General features: G+C 38.8%; 2 protein-coding genes and 2 long non-coding RNA genes across 18 annotated transcripts; 3 read left to right on the plus strand and 1 right to left on the minus strand.

Annotated features, from left to right (window-relative positions):
* The first annotated feature begins 744 nt into the window (after positions 1–744).
* On the plus strand, positions 745–3,047 carry LOC116930710. Its single transcript, XM_045178695.1, has 10 exons — positions 745–881; positions 954–1,046; positions 1,106–1,130; positions 1,487–1,604; positions 1,737–1,765; positions 1,829–1,952; positions 2,010–2,114; positions 2,173–2,388; positions 2,459–2,532; positions 2,722–3,047. Exons 1-10 carry the CDS (start codon positions 745–747, stop codon positions 2,827–2,829), a joined length of 1,029 nt encoding a protein of 342 aa, XP_045034630.1. The 3' UTR covers positions 2,830–3,047.
* Positions 3,048–9,706: 6,659 nt separating this feature from the next.
* On the minus strand, positions 9,707–12,719 carry LOC116930711. 2 transcript variants are annotated; one of them, XR_006651385.1, is made up of 4 exons: positions 10,605–12,719; positions 10,326–10,502; positions 10,138–10,263; positions 9,707–10,065 (listed from the first exon to the last, which is right to left on the minus strand). It is a non-coding gene; the product is annotated as an uncharacterized LOC116930711 (long non-coding RNA). The 2 variants fall into 2 exon arrangements; XR_006651384.1 differs by having other exon boundaries at positions 10,322–10,502.
* A 1,253-nt stretch (positions 12,720–13,972) lies between these two features.
* Positions 13,973–15,165, plus strand: LOC116936223. Its single transcript, XM_045179051.1, has 5 exons — positions 13,973–14,216; positions 14,280–14,366; positions 14,427–14,510; positions 14,590–14,690; positions 14,749–15,165. Exons 1-5 carry the CDS (start codon positions 14,015–14,017, stop codon positions 15,049–15,051), a joined length of 777 nt encoding a protein of 258 aa, XP_045034986.1. The 5' UTR covers positions 13,973–14,014; the 3' UTR covers positions 15,052–15,165.
* Positions 15,166–16,165: 1,000 nt separating this feature from the next.
* LOC116930712 lies at positions 16,166–19,635 on the plus strand. 14 transcript variants are annotated; one of them, XR_004398532.2, is made up of 5 exons: positions 16,166–16,287; positions 16,363–16,781; positions 16,879–18,688; positions 18,758–19,366; positions 19,500–19,635. It is a non-coding gene; the product is annotated as an uncharacterized LOC116930712 (long non-coding RNA). The 14 variants fall into 14 exon arrangements; XR_004398533.2 differs by lacking the exon at positions 16,166–16,287 and having other exon boundaries at positions 16,723–18,338; positions 18,403–18,497; positions 18,569–18,688; XR_006651204.1 differs by lacking the exon at positions 16,166–16,287 and having other exon boundaries at positions 16,724–17,478; positions 17,532–17,648; positions 17,809–18,688.
* Positions 19,636–24,229: the final 4,594 nt, after the last annotated feature.

The following is a 24,229-nucleotide window of genomic DNA, read 5'->3' on the forward strand; positions in this document are numbered from 1 at the left end:
TTTTGTGTTTTGTTTTGTTTGTTCTCGTTTTTTTGTTTTTTTTGTTTTTTTTATGGCGAACTTCGAGTCAGGAAGGGCCGAATGTTACAATTGTATCTCCCGCCAATATCCCCATCCCTAATTATGTGTTGGTCTCTGCCAGATGGCGGGTCAATTAGCCAGACGCCTTTGCCTACCTGTTGTAAGAGGCAGTAGAGGGTAAACCGTCTGAGCGACAGGACCATAGGAGGGCGCTTTGCTTAACGCTGGCTTCCCCTCGCGGATTATTTTCCATTCCTTTTTCGCGTGTTCCCCTTTTTCGCGTAACTGTGCGAATCCCAAGTGCAGGGACGAAATACAACTATTTCGTTTAATTATTTAATTGCCTCTTTCTAGCCCAGCGTACTCGTTACGAACGTAACAGAAGGCACACCTGAAAACTACATCGAGTCGGGATATTTTCCTGGCACAACAAGTTCAATATCATGCTATTTCAGCATTGAACTAATGGAGTTTTGGAACATTCTGAAACACGAAACCCCGGGAACATCTGAGAGAAAGTTTGTTAAGACTTTGGAGCTTATTAGTAAAATGAGAGGGCGAGTATGTAAACTAAAAATTTGTAAGTGGTTTATCACATCGGCTAATCCTGATTTAATTTTGCAGTATGGTGTAATAAAAAGGACTCACTTTGGTCGTACAAGCAAAGAATAGGAATTCCTTCAGCACAAAATTCGAGAGGACATAGTTAAACTGACCCAATTAATGGTCGAGGAGAGTGAAGGTGACCCAAGTTCTTCGAAAAACGTCAAAATTCTCTTCTGTACAGCTTATGGGAAACTTCCGTTGGCCATCCATTTGGATGGAAAGTTCAAGTTGCTCAGATGGCTGCTCAAACATCAGTAATTTGGAAAATTTGTACAGTTTAAAACAGGATGATGACTTAATTCTGAAACCTGCTTTCCTCATTTAAGGTACGAGGCGTCTTCCTTGTTTGGAGATACTGTGATATCTGCAGATTCCGACGTCCTGAAACACGTTAACAAGATAAATGAAAAAAAAATCCAGTAAGTTTTTAAAGTAGTTCATGTTATTTAACTTATTAACATTTAATGTTCCCCCATAGAGAAAAGAAAAGGATAGTTGCGGAGGTTCAACTTACACCGCAGGAAGGAGTTATGCAGCAAGGAAAAAAAAAATATTACCCAAACGGGAATGCTGAGTGGTGCTAGGTGCAGCCAACATGGAGAGAGGGGAAACTAACCGACACTTCCACTTTCTCCACAGCAAATTGCCTAGCAAATTTTTCTGCCAGGATGTGGTTTGCCATAACTGGCCGTTTGTGCATGTTTTTGGCTTGAAACTAACTCAATATTCAAAGCTGACGTCAGAATGCAGTCCTTTTCTATCTAGGTGGCACGGGAAAACCCATTCTTGGCCATGCCAAGTAATTATTTTTGTAAAAAGCTCGAATTTACTACATTTTCTATCTTTCCAATTTTATTAGATCCTCTGGTCCGGTCACTGGAAGAAAGGGGCGGCAGCAACTCTCGGAGAGGAACAAGAACAAGTCTTTTCTACCATGTCCCGCTACGGAAGTTGTACTAAACACATGAGTGATGCATGTAAGTGTTTCAAGCATGTTTTAAAGGCCTATAATACAATTTTTTTAAATCTTTTTTGCTTATTCTCAGCCCGTCGAGATCATTTGAGTGCTGCCATTCTGTATTAGAATGAACGGAAAAATGATACGATAGACAAGATTCTTGTTGCACGTTTGCTCAAAGTAAGACATAGTTTTCTTTTCTTTATTTCTTTGAATGAATTTCAGCGTACTATCGTGTCACAGGCTAGGAAACAGGCCCCCATACATCGACAGGAACTCCAAAAATTATTGAAAAGGAAATGGATCTCCGAAAAAGACCTTCCATTCATTCTGGAGGAATTGAAGATAAAAGCCATAGAGAGCAACAGTATATATATTTATTAGATATAAAAACAAACGTACATCATGCCAATTTATTTTTTAGACAAACTCGCATCCTCCAATTGGGCACTCTCATATGAGCGAGGGGACCTAGAAGGTACATACCTTCATATCAAGCGAATTGAAAGGCGGATAGCTTTAATTGTTGGTGGGTGATTTATAATTCCCAAAGATATATGCCTTTTTTATTCGTGCTATTTTGATAGGTTCTTCAAAAGAACGAATTATGATGCGGAAGGGCTTGAGCGTAGCAAAGACCAAAGTGAAATTGCGCATCGCCCAAATTAATGAGGCAATAAAAGAGTGTCACGAAAGACAAAAGTTGGGCGTGTCTAGAGAAAATGATAGAAATATAGAAACATTGGCTAAAATTACCGGAAACGATTTCCATGACGGTGTCTTTCCATGGCAAACGGATGGAAGTAATCATTATTTATTTTTTGTTATGAATTGTAACAAATTAGTATTAATTATTTTACTGACACAACATAGTCGTATCCCGAGAAAATTTTGATATAATCGACACTTGGATGCTGATGATGCGCTACGACGAAGAAGTAATTAAGGTAAAAGAGGAAATCATGAATTACTGTGACGTTTTGGTGCTACAGAAACGACAGTTAGAAAAGGAAATAGAGTCGCTCAAGCTTCCAGCTATTTCAGTGTGTCAAGATGTTTGCGGCAGATATTTCCTGCTTTTGCGCAAAGTGGCAAATTTTAAAGAAAAAATTGAAAAATCAGTTTGTTCCTTTCAGAGGTTGGAAGTTGATGAATGCAGCTCGTCTAGTTCATCAGATGAAAACGATGAGAGCCCAGACGGCTCGTCCGCTGAAGAGGAAGTGCGAGACGGAGCCTCCGAATAGATGGAGTATTGACATAATTTATTGTGTATTTTTCACTAATAAGCTTTTCTTGAAAATGAGCAATTAAAAGTGATAATAAATGTTAAGTCATTACCTCATGATTCTTATTTTTGCATTTGTTTTTATTATTCGCTAGTATTCATCAGTAATGATAAGTTGTGATAAGACGAAATAATGCTCTACGGGTTTTTTAAGAAATGAAGTTTGAATTTCCCGGGTTGTATTACTTTGACATTCGTGTGAGAAATCCCCGAAATAAAATTTATTGAATTCATCATTCGGTTGCCTGGATAACAACGTTTTCCAAAATGACACGAAGCCGAAATAGTAATGGGTTATGCCAAAATAAGTGTGCCAAAAAATTTGTAGTTTTGAACAACTCTTTAGGAACTGAATTGTGAAAGGTGTCTCTACTATTTTCTATAGAACAAAAAGTTTTTATACGGGGTTCGTGAAGGTCGAACTACAAGGAAATCAAGTTGAAACGTTTGAAGGGTAAATCAGTCTGTAAGACGTCTAAGGAAGAAATTACATAGAAAAGAGGGGCGTATAAAAATTTAATGTTACGTAAGAATAAAGGGTAGGGAAAAAATAAGGAAAAGAATAAAGAATAAATTGTTTTGGTTCTTTACACTCTAACGCCAACCACCCTGAGCCGTCTCTACTCCGCGGACCCCGACCTCTGATCACCCTTCACATCTATTCCGCTCCTTCCGGTGTCTTCTTTCCTCTGCCGCACTCAGCTTTTCGTCTGAACCTGCAGCTTACCCCCGTCGGCCTAGTTCCGCAGTGCGTCTAACCTTCACTTAACCACTCTGCGTCCCAGCGAATCTTAATCTACGGGTTTGGCCTTTCCTCCTTTCTGTCTTCCACTAATTCCGCTCGCTTCACCTGTACGTCGGCAAGGTTGACGTCGTAGCTCCGTACCCCGGCAATTTAAGGCGCACTGATCCGCTGGATCGTTGACTCTCAGGCGCTCCTCACGACTTCTTCACCCCCTTGCCTACTAGTAGAGCGAAAGCTCACAAAAAATAGAAGTGTTAAGAAAGGACTTACGTGTGGATTTGCATCTCCACCATGTAACAACTCCGTTTAGTGGTAACTAGTGTATTCAATAATTGGCTGCAATAACTAACGACTCTGACAAAAAACAACCCCGATCATACCGACTTTTGGTCTCTATATAGCAGGCGACCGGATGTCTCGCCCCGGAAAAGCGTCCGGCTGCCCTTAGAACTCTGGTCTTACATACCAGAGCGAGCCTTGACGCCGAAACACTAGCGCGGTTGAATGACCGCGTGACAATATCGATGAATTAAACAAAAATTTAAATTTGACCTTACCTATTTCGGCTGGGATCTTCTTGGAGGTTGAGGAAGTTTGAAAGTTTTAAATGTAAATTGCAAAAAGGATTTTCATTAAAGCAGTCGGTGTTATTTCAACTACTCTGTTACTGCGGAGACCCAAGAAGAACCAATCGAGGCCAATCCCTAGCTGGGGCTCAGCCTTGTGTCCAATGCGTTGGTATTAAGGCCAGACGACTAGGATTTCTAGTCTAAAGAATTAGATCCGGTAGGTAACAGTTCTTCTGTTTTTGAGGCAACAACCTAACCATGTTTCACGTGCGTAACGAAATATCGAAACCAATTTCATTTCCCTATTTTCAAACTTGATTTTTACCGGTTAGTACCCTGATTATTCTGGGTATGACCCTGAAATTTAGCTGACACCTTCAGTTTAAGCCACAAAACCGCATTGAAAGGAATCAAGCATCAACCACGTTAACTTCAAGCATCAACAATATCAACACGTCTCGAAAGGTAGAGACAGTCATACCGGATCCCAGTGGGACTATTCCGACTCTCTGATTTGCTCTCTCCCTCTCATCACCTATTAATCCCTCCTTCTCTTTCTGCTTTCTGCTCTCAAATTTTTCTGTTCTGCAGGAGATTTTACGTTGGCTTGCTTCCTTCATATATTTGTGTGTTTTTCTCGTTCAGCTGTCTAGCAGAAGATTCTGTCGAATTAGCTGTTTAGCATGTATATTTTAAATTTTTTTGTTTAAATTTTATTTAACTTGTGTATGTATATTCCATTTTTAGGTAAGCATACATACATGTGTTTGCAATAAAAGATTTATGTAGATACGGCCCCCATCCAAACATACGTACATTCCGAAGTTTTTGCTGTTTCTAACACCGCGTCTTATGGCGCTACGTCAGGTCGTTTGTTTTTTGTTTTGTTTTTTCGGCTGAACGGTAAAAGTTATGTAAAAAACTAAAAAATCCGTCAACTGATCGACAAGTTTGCTGTTACACGATATATGTTGCCGCAATTTCCCTATTTCCCGGTTTCGCGTCACCGGCATCGTCAGTAGTCTTTTCCCCAAAAGTAGCCCCTTTTTATTTTGTTTTTCCCCAACATTAAGAATAAGTTATTCTTTATACCTCTATACATAATTATTTTTCAAAGGCGTACGTCATCCCTGAATTTTGCTGTTTTCTAACAGCAAATATTGTTTTTTCCATTGACCCCATAAAACACACCTGCACCACCCAAAGACATATTCTTACATCAGCCGACTAACACAACAGTACCCTAATTTTGCCGGAAACCAGAACATATCCATACTTGTTTCCAACTTTTAGCATATTTTTTTACCTACACAGCACGGGCCAAAGTATTCAACCTCTTCTAAGATTAAGATCCCAATGAACAAATAACACTTAGATATAGAAATATTTTTATTAATTATTTACTTAAAATCGAGTTAATTGACCTGTTCGGTGGTGGCTTTTAAACAGGGCTATAAAATGCTAATTTATACCTTTAACTCTCGTTCTCTCCGGTAAATCGTACGGCCTAAAACGATAATTCTTCTCTTTTTTCCGTGACTTATCCTGGTGCCTGGTTACCTCTTTATATCCCTAAAATTTGACTTAAATGAAATGACAGAACTGCCGGTGGTGGCTTTTACACAGAGCCACCATTTTCTACTGTTTCCCGTATTCGGTTCATGGTCACCTCTTTTTCATGAAAAAGGCTACGACCCTCCTTTACAGGTAATTAGTTGGAGTACGAGTTGGAGTTCAGTTCCATTCGAGTTCCTTTTCTGTTGAGTTTAGTTTAGTTGAGTATTGAAGTAAGACACCGGTACAGTACCGGTGTCTTACTTCAATACATTCCTACATTTTTCCAATTTCTTGTTCATATACAGTTACTAAGTTAAGATATTCTAAGTTATTTTTCTGCTGACAAATTAATGGCGACTTTTAGGTTCGATCGACTTTCTATAGAATTCATCACAGGTTTTATCACACAAAAATTAATGCAGAATTAATTCCCCTTTTACAAAATTTTTATTTTGTTTCTTTATTTATTATTTATTTTATTATATTTTATTTTTATATATTTTATTTTATTTATTATTTAACCTACACCCAAAAGGGTGTAGGTTTCATTTTCAACCCAAATATCACGCTGCCTTTTCTGAGCTTTATCGCGACTCATTTTCAAAACAACTATGTAAACAAAAGTACAATCACAGCAATTTTGAGTCACTTTGCGTACAAGTTCCAACTTCTTTTTGCTATGACTTAGACACTTAAAATTCGTCTGCAACCACGAGAAGAATTTTGAGCAACGTCCTCTGCCATTGGTTGAGTTGTCAATTTCAAGTCAAGTTGCATTTTAAAGCTAAGTAAAAAATCTAAGTTAAGTCCTGGGAAAAACTTCATCTTTTTGTGTTCGGAATAACACCTTGACTTGAGATTGAAAGTTTCTAACTTTAGCTCAAAACTTGACTTAACTCGGACTTAACTTAGATTGTTTCAAGTCAAGTTTTCCTTAGTTCAAGTCGCCGTTCGGAATACGACCCCTGGGGTCGAATTCCGAACGTCCTTTTTTACTTGACTTGGACTTGACTTAGTTGGTTTTCCGACTTGACTTGAAAATTTTTTCAGACTTTCATCCAAGTAGGATTCCGAGCACAAAAAACTCAAGTCAAGTTGAAAACTTGTACTTGAAAACGCAAAAGTCGAGTCCCCAAACTTAGTTAAGTCTCCGAAATCTCAAGGTACCTTCCTAGGTGCCTTGAAACTGACTTAAGGCTCAAGTTTGCCTAAGTTGTGAGAGAAATGGGCAGTGATATTGTTTTTGTTTACACAATGGCGGATCATACTGACGTAATTGATGAGTTTTTAGAAGATCTAGATAATTTAACAGACAATGTTGACGATTCCTCAACAGAAAGTGCTAATTCAGAACGAGACGATGAACGCAGTGCAAGAAAACGTCTTATCCCATATTACCAAACACGGAAAGATGTTTTAAGTTATTTCTCCGCGGAAAAGTTAATGAGGACATTTAGATTCGATCGACCTTCCATAGAATATTTAACAGGTTTAAATTGAACATGAATTGTTGTATATTTAATATTCCTACCATAACTGTTATATTTAATAGCACTGGTAACAGACATTTTACCAAAACGAGAGACAGCAGCAAAGAGAATTTACTTCCACTTGACATGGTACTGATTGCATTACAATTCTATGCAACTGGAACATTCCAAACTGTAATATGAAATGTTCTTCGATACAGCCAATCGTCTGTTTCACGGTCCATTTCTGCAGTATCCCTAGCCTTATGCCTTATATCACCGAATCATATTCGATTCCCCGATAACCTAAATGACGTGAGAAAACATTCTAAATTTATAAGTTTATATGTTAGTAAAATTTTGTTACATATATAGTTGAAACGCGAGTATGCAGAAATAGCCCGTATTCCAGGCATCATTGGTTCCATTGACGGAACTCATATTCGGATTCAACGTCCAATATTGCACGAAAAAGCATATGTGATGTGATGTGATGATAAAATCAAAATTAAAGTAATTCTTTAGTTCAAATGACATGATTCACACGTTACCTTGTATATATAATAAAAGTTTCCAGCATGGTGTAAGTTTCCTTTTCAAGCCACACATCTCTTTATCTTTTTGTACCTTTTGGAAGACTCATTGCACAAGTTGAAAAGCACAAACGAAACTTAAAACCTTTACACGGTCGACGGCTCAATTCTTGTTTACTCGTTTAAGTTCCTTTCACTCTCTAATAAAATGAGAAAGCGTCTGCTGCTAAATTAAGAAATATTTTCAGTAGGCCTTCTCTCATTGGCTCAGTTGCCAATTTCAAGTCAAGTGAATTTCCTAAGTCGAGTAAATAATCTTAGTTAAGTAAAGGAAATTAAGTGAGCTTTTTTTGTTCGGAATCACACTTCAACTTGTAAATTAAAGTTTCGAACTTCAGCCCAATACTTGATTTAAGTCGTACTTAACTAAGACTGTTTCAAGTCAAGTTCAAGTCAAGTCTTTAAAAAAATTCGGAATTCGACCCCTGAAGTTCGAAACTTTAATTTTTAAGTTGAAGTGTGATTCAATCAATTGGAGTAGCCATACTATCTTGTTGTCGCACCACCGATAACGGACCAGAAGTACCGCTGGTACTGGACGGATGAACAGTCGTGGGAGCAGGGGCCGGCTTGGATACGGATAACGGAGCAACAACCGGAAAAGTAGCAGCCCGTCTAACTACTGGGGTCGGAACAGCGGCAATGTCTACAGCTTGAGGGCGATGAAAACATGATCTAACAGGACTCAAATTGGAGTCAATAGCTGAAATATTAATCGCCCAGCATGTACGTCGAAATAGACGGCCATCGCTTAGACGCACGACGTATGAATTCGGTTCAGGGCAAACTACACTAACAACACCTGGCAACCCCTTATTTTTAATCAGGGCCCGAACAGGTTGACCAACAGCCAACGGGAAGGAGCGAACATCAACCGACCGGGGTTGAATAAATGCAGCTTTCTGTTGACGACGCACCAACTCCTCCCGAACAACAGAAGCAGGAATCCCTGCGGATTTGAGTGATGGCGCTATGAAAAGCAGAGAGCCACGCAGATTGAGACCTTGAAGTAAAACCAAGGGGCTGGCAATGAGCTGGATATCGGGGTGGAGCGTATCGCTGTCAGGGCCTCTCATAGCGGTTTGCTATCTGCAAACATTTGAAGAAGGACGTATTTAACCGTCTAAATGTGACGTTTAACGAATCCAATAGACTGGGCATGTTCTGGACTGGACGTAACTTGAACGACATTTATCTTCTTGCAGTACTTCCGAAATTCTGCACTAACGAATTGCTTCCCATTGTCTGTCTCAAACTCTTCCGGACGCCCAAAATCGCAGAAGAATCTGGACAATTCTTCAATTAACGCTGACGACGACATGGACTTGATTGGGCATGGACTTGATAGGAACAAAGCAAGGCCACTTACTGTACGAGTTGACGAGTGTAAGATAATTCACGTTGTTAAAATAAAACGAGTCCGCCGACACCATCTGAAAGGCGTAGTCTGTGAGACGAACAGGATATAAAGGCTGTTTCGGATTGCGACACCTGTTTTCTTGACACACCGTGCAGCTTGTTACTATGTTCTTGACTTGACCTTCCCAGCCAGGCCAATACACCACCGATTTTGCGCGTAGCACCTATTTAGTTTCACCAAAATGCCCGTCATGGATTCCTTCCATTGTTTTACGACGAAGCGACATCGGGACCACTAAGCGAGTACCACATAACAACACTCCCTCCATGGCCAAAAACTCATCCCGGACAGACCGAAATTGTTTAACCGGAGCCGGAAACTGATTACGTTTTTCAGGCCAGCACCTACGAATGACTGTCTTTAAGAGTTGAAAAGTAGGATCCATTAAAAATTAGCAAGATTAATCCGACACTATAATTCTACTAATTTTCGCATTTAAATAGCTTTATATTTTGAATAATAGTAGTGATTAAATGAAAAATGAATTTTGTTGGGGTGCTCATTTTCATTATGTTCTTTCCATAGGGTAGAATTTTAAGTTAATTTTAGGAAAATTGTCTGAATATGGCAGTAAAATTTTAAACCCCGTAAGTTTGTCGGGTTGAAACTGAAGATAGGCCAACAACTCTTTTTCTATCTGGCAGTATCGTGTTGGAATTTCTATCAGCTACGTAGAAGAAAACGCGACCGGTTTTCCATCCTGCAAAAGCACGGCGACGCGTCGACCGAAACTACCAACGGCTTGGACAGGTCAAACCATTTCAAAACTGGTAACGACGAGGTGGAAGTTTTAACGCACACAACGCCTTCTCTTGCTGCTCATCCCACACCCAGGCCGCATCCTGTTTTAAAATGTTACAAAGCGGACGGGTAATCAATGCTAAATTCTTACAGAACTTATCCAAGTACGTTACCATTCCTAATAACCGAGTTAAGCCTGTTTTATCCGTAGGGGCAGGCATGTTCACAATGGCTTCCACTTTTACAGGATCAACTTTCAGGGCTCCTTGAGCAATCACATGTCCCAACCAAGGTAGCTCCTGAAAAAAAACGACACTTTTTTAATTGTAGCTTTCAGTTCACTTCACGGCAACGTACCTACACTCAATGTAAATTACACTCTAGTTCTTCTTTCGTTTCTCCCATCACCAAAAAGTCTTCAAAATAGATTAGCACTCCTTGAAGGTCGCCAAACAGCTCCGATATCACTTGCAGATACACCTCGGGGCAGATATGAGCCCAAACGGCCCAAACGGCAAAAGAAGATATCGGTACCGTCCTTTTGGTGTTGCCATTGTACACAAATAAAATGAACGTTCAGAAAGGGGAATTTAATAAAAGCCGGACGCCGCGTCGATACTACAAAGGTACTTTGCTTTACCTAGGTTTCCAAATAATTGTTCTACAGTTGGCACCATGAAATGCTGGCGTTCAATGGCTTTGTTTAAGTTGGATGGATCGAGACAAATGCGAACATCTCCATCCGGTTAGCCCACAACTAACATCCTGCTGACCCACTCTGTTGGTTCCACCACAGGTACTATGATGTTTTCCGCCACCATCTGGTACAGATTGTTAAACACCTGTTTCTCTAAACTAAAGGGACGACCTGCTGCCGAGACGACCAGATCCACATGAGCTGCACCCGTTGCGAGCTGAATTTCAGGCAGCTTGCCAATTCCATTAAACACATCAGAAAATTCTTTCACTAACGCTGGTTGACCATGTTGTTGTGTAAAGTTAACTGTATGAACTCTCTCAATCAACCTAATCAGCTTGCACGCCGGGAGTCCAAAAATGGCCAGTTGACCCGGTTCGTTCACAATGACGAACCTAAGTTCATAAGTGACTCCTTTGCGCACCACACGACCTCTGTGAACTCCAAGTACATCTAAATATCCACCTTTTGCACTGTAGTTTCATACACTAGGGTCTGGTTCCAAATTCCCACCATTTGGGCACACACGGATATACAATTCATAAGGCAAAACGTTACACGTAGCCCCTAAATCAAGTTTAAAGTGAATTGCCGCCACTCCATCTACCGTTAATTCATTCGTACCATTGTTCTTCCTTTCCTTCTGAGAAAGTAAGCTGGTAATTCACAAGATCTGCTAAAAATCCACTGGCCTCTGGAAACTGGCCTTCCAACTCCTTCTCTTCAACGGCGTGTATCTTCTGCTGCATGAATGTTCCACGCTGTGCTGGACGTACCGGTGTATTACGGACGTCGTTTTGAAGTGTAGTTTGTGGCGCCATCTGCCGATATTTAGCTGGACCATTACTAGCCTTGAGATTGGTATATCTATTTGCGAAATGTCCCAGCTGGCCACACGAATAGTATTCTACACTTGTACTACACTTTTGCACTACACTTGTTGCAGAACACTGTTCTTTTTTATGACGTCGACCGCAGCCTTGGCAATTTACATAATGCTGTTGCTGTCCACTTCCACTGTTCTGACGACTTTTGTTGGACTGAGTTGCCGGCGGCCTTCCTTTTGACGAGCTGTCAGTGAGACGATGTACGGTCACATCTGAACGAGAGGCCATCTATGTAAGCTGTGATGATGCTGATTCACTCGCACGAACAATACTGCACGCCCCAGTCAAAGTCAGATTAGTTTTCAATAAAAGTTTTTCTCGAACTTGGTCATTGGCTACTTCAAGTACGATTTGATCTCGCCCTATGGACTCAATCACAACCGAAATTCCGTAATTGCACGGCTTAACTAAACTTCAAAGTTCCACTAACCACACGTCGAAAGGCTCACCCGGTTGTTGATGACTACGATGAAACAGGAACTGATCAAACACCTCACTTTTAAGTGGTTGAAAATACTCTGTCAGTGCATCCAATACTGACTTGATATTCTTCGCATTAGCAGCTGACAAGGCTAAGGTATCATAAATCTTGATTCCTTCTCTACCAAGCAAAGATAAAAGTCCACCGACTATGACTTCTTCTTCTTTACGTGTTCCCTTAATATACAAGTCAACTGGTGACGCCATTGGTCCCACTCCAATGCTTGACCAAGGCTCCAAGTTTGGAGCCGTGAAATTGAAAGGATCATAAAATTTTAGTACCGTAGCCATGATGACCGCGCTCGACTTTCTGATGAAACCAAAATCTAGTTGTGCTAGCGCTGTTAAATAACACGAAGGTACCAAAAACTGAATCAAAACTAAGTCACTTGATAGAGAATAAGTCTTAAACCCCAGACGCAGTAACAAGAAACCACGTGAACAACGGATGTTCACGATTGCAGCGGATACAGATGAGAGACCACAGGACCCAAGTTTGTTGTAACACACACTCAGTACATCACACTTGTTCGTTAAACAAAATAATAATGAAACTGTGTGAAACTTACTTCTCAAGAAGCAGTGGCAAAACACTCCAATCATTAAATACCAACAGAGAAATTGAAAATTGCTCAACTTGACAACTTCTGACACCATAATGTAGTTTTGAGTGTCTGAGTCTCTCTGAGTGTATTCCATCCGCCACGGTCTGGGTATTACATGAAGAGGGGATGGTAGGACACCTAGTGGTGAACATTACAACACTCATGTCATCTTTTAAACCTTATTGCCACTACGGATATCAATCACTGTTAAAAAGGGTACCACTTATTTGGGGTTGTCAACCACCAAAAATTTGTAAATGTACGAAATTTTGACTTTTTTCGAAAATTCTGGGGTTTTACGTACCACTTTCATTTTTTCAAGTATGTCGCAAATATTTTGGACAACTAACTCCGAAATTTGTGGGCTTCAAAGAGAAAGAAGTTTTAGAGTAGACAAACACAGCTTTATTACTCACAGAAGTACATGGCGATAAATTTCTGTCTTAGTAGGGACATACAATTTCTGGGAACGAGAAGGGGCAGAGTGAAAGTGATAGACATCAAAATTCTTCAGTTGTAAGGGATTCAGAGCAATTTGCAAACAATCTGTTCTTCTTCCAATAAGGAAAGACTGATTTTTGTTATCAAATGAAATAGTTCGATACATCTCACAAATGAAAACAAATTTCCCACAATGATGAGAAACAATATTTAAAAGCTTCATTGATCAAAGTCGTTGCTGCTTCCATGACATACTGGACATTAACTTGGGTTAACTTTTGTTCCGTCAACATGTTTAGGACAAAATCTGCACCAAGGTGTTGTAAATCAACATCTCTAGGTTTCACTAATTCAACATGCGAGGAATGCAGCTCACAGTCTAAAAATTTAAAAAGCTTCTTAATAAAAGGTTACGGACAGCTTTTAGTAGCCTACAATCACTTACCAATTTCAATTCCTGAGTTATTGTTCACAACTTCTGTTTCGGTACACGATTCAATAACTTGCGATTGTTCAATCGCAGGACTATAAAAAAAACTCGGGTAGAATGTTTTAAAATGGCGATATAATCCATCAAAAGATTTGAAGTTTGACAAGTGAAAACACTCAGTGCTGAATAAACAAGGACTTGTAAAGTTAGATGACTCAACGTTTTTTTACTTGAATTTGTCACGGTGTTACATCCTTCTATTTTGCAAGTATAAGAATCGAGTAAAGTTTCCAGAATTTTTTGTTTGTTGAAAAGTGACTGCATCTTCAAGCAGTAAATTTACGATTTTACAAATAATATTCACTTTTGCAAAAATATGGAAACTAAAGCAAATATGACGTAGCTATGTTGCCAACAATTTACTAAAAAGGTACGCAAACAAGCATGGTCTTAGGTAACAGAGCAAGACGGCAACCTCTAACCCGTGTAAGACTTGTCAGATTTTATTGTATGGGAACGGAAATGGCGTCTCTCGATAACGTGAAGAAACGGTGTGTATTTGTCGAATTAGTTGACGGTAGGGCAAATGCCCCATACGAAATTATTCTAGAAGAAAGCTCAACTGAGCAAAGCTTTGATAACATACTCCACTCAACTCCCATTCTTCACCAAAATAGTTCACGAACATCTTTTCAAGATTACACACATTCAGGTATATTATTTAGTCATTTAACACAGAATGTCTAGTAAAATTTTCTATGATTTCTTTTTACAGGCAATTTGGGGAATGTTACTACATCCAAGCTTCTAAATACTATTTCTCCATTTGATTCTGGATTGGATTGTGATGATGTGTCTAGTGGTAAATTGTATACTTAGTGAAAGTAAATTTGATCGTAATCATTTGATTTATTTTGCATAGACAATTTGGTGATCTCTTCTACATCTAAGCAACTAAGTACTATTACGTTGGATTCTGAACAAGGTTCTGAGCATGTGCCTAGTGGTATGATTAGTACAGTAGGCTTAATGAAAGTGAATGTTGTCGTAATTATTTTTTTCATTTGTATGTTTTTCATTTTTAGACATTTGTGCTTGCGCAGCACTTGAGGTTTTACCCTATCTAATTCCAGTCAGGAAGAAAAAGGGTGTTATCCCTTCTCACTTTCTGTATTATCCTCAAGAAGTATGTTGGTTTTAAAGCTTTGCATTGATTCTTTTTAATTTTCATCCATTTTCTTCAGGATTCAGTTAGCCTGGATGCGGTATTAAAGGAGACGGTCAATCGTCCCCCGTTCATCATTCAAATTGAAGATTCTTTCCACGTCATTGTAGATAACCCAGTTTTGGTAACTTCTAACTCGGTCTCCGAGGCATTGTTGAACGTATTTTCCTCTTACTATGTTTTCTGTATCGAATATAGTAAGCAAGTATTGAAATCACTGTTGTTCCTGCAAAGTAAGGTCTTCGGTTTAAAAGATGATTGTTCCAGAAATTGTCCTGGTTTACCTCTTTTTGTAAACACTCCTAATGCTGTTAAACTGTAATTGACCTTTTGTTCGTTGTCATTGTCGTCGTCGTCGTTCATTAATGTTTCGTTGAACTGACAACATTCAAACAAAATGCAATTTTGGTTGGCAAAGAGCAATACAAAGTTTAATCGTCTTACATTCCGTCTAATTTCTTTAATTGGCTCATCGTTCCCTAGCTGGATAGGCTACTATAGAATAATTTACGTAGGTAACCTTCTAAATAACCATGAAAATTTAGAGGTAACAACCACAACAAATTCGTATTGCGATACGAAAAAAAAAATTTCGGGTTTGGGAACCCCAGATCTGGTTTGCCGAGAATTTAGGGCGTTTAACCCCGAAATAGTTGGTAAGTTTTTTAACAGTGATAATATCTCCAACATTACTTTCAAAAAGGTGAAGAAGTGTCTTGACACAAAACTACAGGCAATATGGAATAAACAAGCACGTAGTTCTTTGGCAGCAGCCGTCATCAAACAAAAATTGGGTGTGCTTTTCGTTCTCTATAATGCTACAAGATGGAATTCGTTTTTCGACGCCATTGAATGCGTTACCAAGCATAATGCGTCTAAAAACGAAGAGTTAGTGGAATTATTTCACCACTTAAAAATTTCACCTTTAATCAAAACAGAAGAAGAGTTACTTATAGAGTAGGTAAGAATTATGAAATTATTCACGCAGGCATCAGATGTACTGCAAAATGAGGAGAAAATGTCGATAGGTTGTCTTCAGCCAACAATCAAGTTGCTTCAGGAGACTTTTATTGAATTCTCCAAGGATGTGACAATTTTACATTGTCTACCGCTTGTTTATGGCGTCCAGAGTGGAATTGAAAAGCGATTCGATGACATGTTTAACAACGTCCATTTGCGACTCGCTTCTGTTTTCGATCCAAACTTTAAAACCATTTGAGCAGATAAAGAAGAAAAACTTCAACTCATCGTTTTACTGAAATCAGCTGTTCGTCGCATCAACAGTTCGAACTCTATTCCGATCCCTGGGTAAGTTTGTTGAGTTTTTTCCTAAGATAACGATTCATCTAATTCCTAAGACAATGATTTATCTAAGATTTTTATTATTCACTCTAAGAAATCAAATACCAACGTCACCAGCTAAAACATCCCGTTTTCTTGATTAGTACAAGAAAAGAAGGTCGTCTTTGGAAACCGATGAGGTCGATAGTTACTTCAACGACGGTATTGGGGAATTGATATCCCTCGAACGCTTCCCATCCATCAAGAAAATCTTTTTGTAATTTGTTTTTAAATTAAACAATCTGTTTCTTTTTTCTCGTCGAAATTTCTACCCACTAAATTCTTCATTTAGGGAATGTAACAGTGCGTTGCCGTCGTCAGCCGCTTGTGAGTGGGTTTTCAGCACTGCGGTGCTAGTGTTTACTGCCAAAAGAACCAATTTATCGGATCTTAACTTTAAAATGTTAGTTTTTCTTAAGATAAACGGTAAATATTGTCATTTTTGGGCAACTAACCCATCGAAAACATCCAAACAGTGATTTGTGGGATCAATTAATACAAAACAGTGTAAATTAAAGGTGTTTACGTCATTATTGAAATTTCTGATCAAACCTTGATCGATTGAACGATCGATCGATCAATTTTAGGACTGCTCGAGATCGAGATCGACGTTCACTTTTCTGTGATCGAACGGCATCTCTGCTTTAGCCCCTCCCTAGTTGTTAGCGTGATGGTGTCATGGCGAGTGGTTGATCGTGCGTCGCGTTGCTGGTAGTCTCGGTTTTTTGTTTCTATTTTCGTTTAACTTGCGCTCGTGGTAATCTTGCTCTTTGGTTTGTATTTTTATTTCTGTTTTTTTTTCTTTTAGATACGATGAACCAATCCGGTTTCTTTTATTTATCTGACTAGGGCTCTTTGTAGTTCGTGCTGAATGTTAGTTGGTAACTTTATGTTTAGTCCTAATACGTTTTCCATATTAAATTGCAGCCTGTTTTGTTTGTTTTTTTAAGATTTTGTTCATGTTTATTCCCTTTTTATTTCAAATGCAAGTCATTTTAAGATGGTATGCTCACTGATTTCTCTTTCCTCAAAATGTAGAAAATCTTGGTCTAGCTGGTTATGGAATTTGGTATGGTTCACTGTTAGTCTATTGAGTAAGTCTATAGTCCAAATCTGAAGAGGAGTCTTGTTATTGGTGTGGATTTGTGTAGGTGCAATTTTAGCAAGCCTGTTTGTGTTCTTGCATGGATATTGAGCTTATCGCTTCCTTGCCTTAAGTCATTCATGATTTTTTTCTTAGGTGAAATCGCAATATGGTTTCTTGCTCTGTTTCTGACAGTCTGTTGTGAACTATGTTGCTAGGAGCAAGAGACTCCTTGGCTGATAGTTGGTTTGCCTTCTCATTACTAGGGATTCCCACATGGCTGGGTATCAAGTAGATGGTGATTTTCGTGCCTGCACTCTTTAGGTTTGATGCAGTGTTGATTATGGAGTATGTTGTCTGATGTATTTTTTTTTCAGGATGATTTAAGTGCTTGCATAACGGTCTTTGAGTTCGTGAAGATGGCCAGTTTCTCAGTCAAATCGTCGTGAGCATATACAATTTCCATGACTCTAAGGATGGCCTGGGCTTTTGCGGTAAGAATGAAGTGTGCCTTTCTCCATCCTCCGGAGACTTGTGACTTGCTGCTGTTTTTAAGCCAGGAACATTGAGTTTTTCCCAGGTTTCGGGGGCTTTTATAACATTTTTTTCATTGTTATACATTTTTTTATCAGTCTCCTGTTCTATTCTAATAAGGTATCGGTTAGCTGATATGATTCTTCTAGCTTCCATAGGGTCCAGGGCAAGCTCACATTGGCAGTTATTCTGAGTATGTGTAATCTATTCTCACACAGGAAGTGCGCCCTGTTAAATTGTTTATGAGCTAACCCATAATTTTTCCCTTATTCCTATTTTGCATAGCTTAATTAGTAGATCTTAGATCCAGGTTGAATCAAACACTTTGGTGAAATCGAGGAACACTGAGTAGGAGTCCATGGGGCTTTGATGTTTGTCGCTTGGTGTTTTCAAGTGTGCTTCTTCCTCTCCTGAATCCTGATTGACTGTTTAGTCTGATTCTTTTGTTTTCTAGGAACCAGGTGAGTCTTTCATTCATTATTTTTTCCATAACTTTCCCAAGACCGGAGGTTATTTAGATAGGCCTGTAGGATATGGGTCAATTGGTTTGTTCTGTTTTTATCGGAATGATGGTAGCTTGCTTCTAGCGTGCTGGTACGAGTTTTCTTTGTAGAACACGAATCATGGGGTAAAGGAGGTAATTCTTGTTGGTAGGTGAAAGATTTTAAAAAACATGTTGTGAATTTGATCCTTTCCCATGGCTTTGCTTTTTAGGTTCTCCAGTCCATAATCTGGTTTTTTTTATGATTGGTGAATTTAGCGCATGGGGTCTTCTGGATTTGAACTGTCTATCATGAGCAATTCGTATCGTGGGTCACCAGTTATCTTTTTAATAGTTATATTGTTTTGCGAATATTTCGGCCTTGTCTTTTTTGGCTAGGACGATTTTGTTGTTGCATGGATTTCTTACGGACAAGGAGTTGTAGTCTGATGTGGGAGTCCCTGTTAACATGCTTTTAACAAATGTCCAATTTTCGTAATAGGATCCTTTGGATTTAGGGTAATGATTAAGTTGTTGAATGAGTTTTCTTTTTTTTTCAGTAATTATTCTTTTCTTCTTTTTTTCTAGTGTCTCCAGATGGACTTGTTAGTGGCGCAGCATATACAGCCTTTCTTGTGATCACATGTATTTTTTCCCTTCTGGCATTGGCTACATTACATTTACATTGGCCTAACATTTCTCGTTCCTCCATGGGCAAAGATGTCCTGTGTTTTTCTGACTGACTGGGTTTGGATGTTTTAATCTTACTGGGTTCTCTGGCTTCTATCATCACTTCGTGAAATATATGGTACATTGTTTCTGGGTTACGCGTATTGCAAAATTCACTGGCGTTAATCTTGCAGCTTGATTGCTCGCTCACTCCAGTCTGCAACCTTGAAGATCCAGCTGAAAGCACGGTGTTTAAGTGTCATAAGGCCTTCTTGAGAAAACGTGTTTTTTAATCTTAGCATTATAATAAGTGCAAATTTTTGCATAAGTGTAATTTTTCATATGTAGGGTCGTGGCCCATTGCAGTTCAGGTGGCCTTTTCCCACAACTCTTGGTGTCACATTTTTGCAAGTAATGAGTCACTAAATCAGTAAAGTCCTTTTTTCATGTGTGTTAATTCTCTCATGCGAGGAACAACTTTCTCCAGGAAGGTCACCACTGTAGAACGTTGGGACACAAACTTCTAAGGTGGGTAATTCAATTTGGAACTATCTATAATATATTCAATTAATAGTTTTCAGCCATACTTCTTATCTTATTATGTACCCATTTCCATGATCAGGTTAAATATCCAATATTTTTTCCTTATTGTATCGTTCAGGGTTTTCACCTTGTCACTATATTCTAAATTCCTGCTGAGTGACACGTTTCAACAAATATCCACAGGCTTGGACTAATGCAGCGTTTTTAAATCCAGGAAGTGGGTAGGCTAGAAATAAACAGTTAGAAACACTTCATCTCATAAAAGTTTCTTAGTAACTTACTTGGTTATCGCTGAAGTTCTTTTAGAATTTACAGAGTAGTCGCCTCCAACTGGGCCAAGTAATCTTTTGTTCTAAGAAGTTTTGCATCTGGTCCATCTGTTTTTGCGGCTTTTAATTTTGAGGCCCTAATTTTTTATTTTCAGAGGCACATTGTATTCACTTAAATAATACACCAGTTGCGTTCGAACGATCTTATCCATTGCAAAAGTAGCCGACAGTGCATCCACCTTATGTTTTCCTCCAACCATGCCTCGAATCGCACGAAACATCATTTCAATATAATCAGTAGAAAATTTTTATGCCAACACATATTTAAACTGTTTTTCTTTCAATAAATAGCGAATGCAGGCTGCGGTAGATCGACTTGTTAGTAGCAGCGCTTTATAGGTTTCCTTACTGAGAAAACTAACAGATTTTTGCTCTTTATGCAATGCTTGTAACATGTAGTGTAGTAATCGGGACATTTATTTTCTAAGAAATCCAATCTCTAATTGTCGAGGTCAGTAAATTCTTTTTTTTTCTGGTCACCGATCTGTAACATGCTGTATTCTGTTACACACGTCGTGTATTGAAAACCACAGACAATTCATCCCTATAACTTTAATTGTTGCGTCCATATCACCATATCCTTCGACATCGTAGTGTCGACACTATCTTAGTGAGGCTGTCATTTCTCTGCTGAATATGTCCTTAGCGAATTTCACTTTTTTTCTCTCCAGAAAATTAGGCTGCGTGTGTTTCCTTGTAAGTTTTCTAATAGAGCGGAAGAACAGGAAGTGTTTCTTAAGTTCACGTACTTTTTCAATGGGTTTGAACAAAACTGTTTCGCTGCATACATCAAAGGTGAGTTCTATAATCAAATTCCTCAAATTGTTTATCAGACGGTGTAATTGTAGCTCAAAAATAATTTTCGAATTGGATCTATTGGGTGAGCAACATACGGAACGACTTTACCATTAACCAAAAAATTTAAACATTTTTACGTTCGTTGATGCATTATCAGTAACGATGCGTTCGACAGAGAATCCTTCTAATTCGATCTCTTTGATGAAATGGCATATTAATTTATGAAGTTTCGTTTCCGTAAGTCTTGGAGCAAAAAATATGCCATGTTTCTTTTAACGATGTTGAAAGTCCCGTTACTACTGGAAAGCATCCTCCCTCTCGGGTGAATGACTTTACGGATTAAGACAAATATATATTAACACGGAACTCGGAGGCGTTTACCCACAATGACAACAATTTATTACTAGGCTAGGCCAAAAATATAAAAGAGACTACACGTATAAGAATATGAGGAAATAAAGGAATCAAAAGTCTAAATGGAGACAACGTAATTTGATCTTACCGTAGAAGCGCGAGTGATACGGGCGAAATTGAAGACGAAAAGAAACGATTGGAAATACAACTCAGATAGGCACTTACGGAAACAGGTAAGTGGTAAAAAACATGTAAGAAAAAACACTAAGGCAAGTTAGGAGTCGAACTAGTTTTGTTGAAGGCAACTGAACATTTAGCGAGCTGCAAGTTGTCAGATCTTTCCCAGATTTGTGGGTTCACCATGAAACCTCGCATCTCTTCAAAGTGGAGTGATGCTGTTGATGCGTCGCTATGTCACGCGTGCAGCCCATCAGAAGTTGTTTGTTTAATGGCTTGATTGGTGTCACGCGTGAGACCAATCAAACGGAGGTTTATTTAATGGTATAATATGCGTCGCACGTGTGACCAGTCACGGATGTTTGCTTAGTGGCCTCATGTGCGTCACACGTGGGAGTCAGACAGCAGGTGTTGAATTGGGTCAACGCTAAGATGTCTATGACAAATGGTTACTATGCGCATTACAATATTCGAAAAATTTGCAAGAGCAGAGTAAATGCAAGAGAATAAAATGTAGACATAATTATATGCTAAGGAAGAGTAAACATAATATAATAAAAATGTGGGTATAATAAATAAATGTATTTGTAGGCATTCATTAAAATTCGAATGCCAAATACGGCTTGCCAAAACGGCTTTACTGTTTCTTTTTTATATACCACCTGTTTTCTCTTTGCCAACCATTCTGTCCCATTGCTATATAAACATGCTTTTAGCAGAGCTATAGACTCCTGGTCGCTTGACGGCTGTGTTGGTTTCCCTATCCCGGTTTTAGGGTAAAAGTAGTCCAATGTGGAAATTTTAAAAAGCGCCTCTAGTGAGTGTGTCAGCTACTACGTGAAGCCAACCAATCAGAAAGGGTGTATGAAAAACTCATCGGCGAATCACAGCTTACTTTTCTACAAGAACTGAACAATAATAAAAAGTATAAGTGTCTAACTGTCTAACCTCTGCACTGTCAAACGTCAATATTCTAAGTGTCTTATCTTTCTAAGTGTCCTCACATTCATACATTATATTGTTTGGTTGTGTAACAAAAAATATGGGGCCAGGATAAAATGCGGACGCGGACCGCGGACTGCGGACAGGAGAAACTGCGGACTTTCACCTGCGGACTGGCCCAAAATTTTTTGACAGATTTTTCGTGGACTTAGGGATAAAATGCGGACCGTTTCGTACATGGAGCGATTGAAAGTGCGGACCGGACAGGATAAACTGCGGACTGGTATCTGCGGACTCCATGCCCATATCTGATATTAAATTTCAAACTAAAAATAGTATTTAAAAATCAACATATGCATTATTCAAAATATGAAAGTAAAGGACAGTTTTTATAACATGGTTACTTCTTAACTAGGTAAACTCTTGGTACAACAATGCAAATAAAACATGTAATAAACTTAAAAGGATTTGGGGTATTTCCAAGGGGTTTTTCAAAATTCCTGAAAGGCATAATGCTGTTCTTTTGGAAGACATTCCTTGTGGTACCATTCTTTGCAAAGTTTGGTACCACGTTGCCGCCTTCTGAAGGACGACTTAACTGCGCTACGGTTGTCTAATTCAAATTCTTAGTTGTGCATAAAAGAAAATAGAATATAATGGATTTGGCCTATAGGAAAAAAATAAATAAAATAGTCAGCTGCTAAGAGCTGTGCGCATTTTTATTTTAATTCATTGGAATTGTTGCATGCATACATATTTTTAAAAAGCAACAGTTATCGAACAACAGCCAATGCATGACAAAAATAAGGTTGATCTGTCTTGTCCTGTAAAAACAAGTCAAATTTTGCTGCTATATATATCATGAAATTTTAATGTTAAATACTATTATGAAATGAAGACTTTACTACCAATTTTCTGCCTTACCAACGCATAGACATGTCTATATGGAATGCTGTATCCCCGTATAATACGCGGACTGCGGACAGCTACCCTGTGGAGAAACTGCGGACTGCTGTCAAAAAATTTGGGCCAGTCCGCAGGTGAAAGTCCGCAGTTTCTCCTGTCCGCAGTCCGCGGTCCGCGTCCGCATTTTATCCTGGCCCGAATTCACATAATACAAGAAGATGGCCGCCGAAATCATTCATTGAAAGTCAACGTCTTATCACTAGATGGCTCTTTTTAACGTTTCCACTTCACAACTTCTGACAGGCTCCACCCTAAAATCTCTGAAAATCGGACTACTTTTACCCTAAAACCGGGATAGGGAAGCCAACAGCCGTCAAGCGACCAGGAGTCTATAGCTCTGCTTTTAGGAAATATTGCCATTTCGTCGATTTCTAGTGATAGTTTTCTATTCCGAACACATTTTCTCTTTCCACTTTTAGCCTTTGTCGAAAAGGCCCAGTTACTCCAACTTCACCGGTTCATCTACCAATATACAGTACCCGCTAAAGTTATCCGAACACCCGCCGTTTTCAGAACTTTTAAACATGGGCTCTTACGGCGACGGGTGTCTTGCGCGGACGGGTAGTTCGGTAATCTAATCTAATCTAGTTTTTTTATAGGAATTTTTTTAGTTCATGATATGTAAGATCTTTTGGCCCCCAAAAATGGTTTTTCCCATTGCCGACCGAGGCCCTACCAGGGCCTATGTTGCCTATGTTTGGAAAAAAAACAATGGTGGAATAAAGGAATAATTGGCAAAGGAATACGCCATAGTCAAAGGTATTTATTTTAGTGGGTAATTAAGAACCAAATTATATTTTTCAATCTTTTCTTTCAGAGAAAATGGACATAGACAAAAAGAGATCTTGTAACGTTTTTAAAATTCGCCCACTATTCCCTTTCACACTGTCGTAATGTCGATTTGTTTTGTCTTTGCATGAAACCAAAACAAGTGCTTAGTGTGCGTTATTTTTGTTAACTTGTATGAATACAGTAGGTACCGAAAATAAAGGAACACTTCTAGTTTTTAGGACTATTTAACACTGGTTCTTATGGCGTTAGGGTATCTTGCGCGAATAGGAAAAGGGAAGGAAAATATTGCTCATAGGTCCACCAAAAAATTAACAGGTATAAAGGGATACATTTTTGATTTGCCATAATAATTTAAAGTTTACTCCCCACCAAAGTAATGAATGTATCGCAATAAAAACTAAATGGATAGATTGGATATTATGAATATCTATAATGTAAAAGAAAAATTTTTTTATCTGTTTAGTTTTTCCTCGAGATTTTTTTTTTAACT

The sequence above is a fragment of the Daphnia magna genome, linkage group LG9 (genome assembly GCF_020631705.1).
Source record: "Daphnia magna isolate NIES linkage group LG9, ASM2063170v1.1, whole genome shotgun sequence".
Lineage (NCBI taxonomy): Eukaryota > Metazoa > Arthropoda > Branchiopoda > Diplostraca > Daphniidae > Daphnia > Daphnia magna.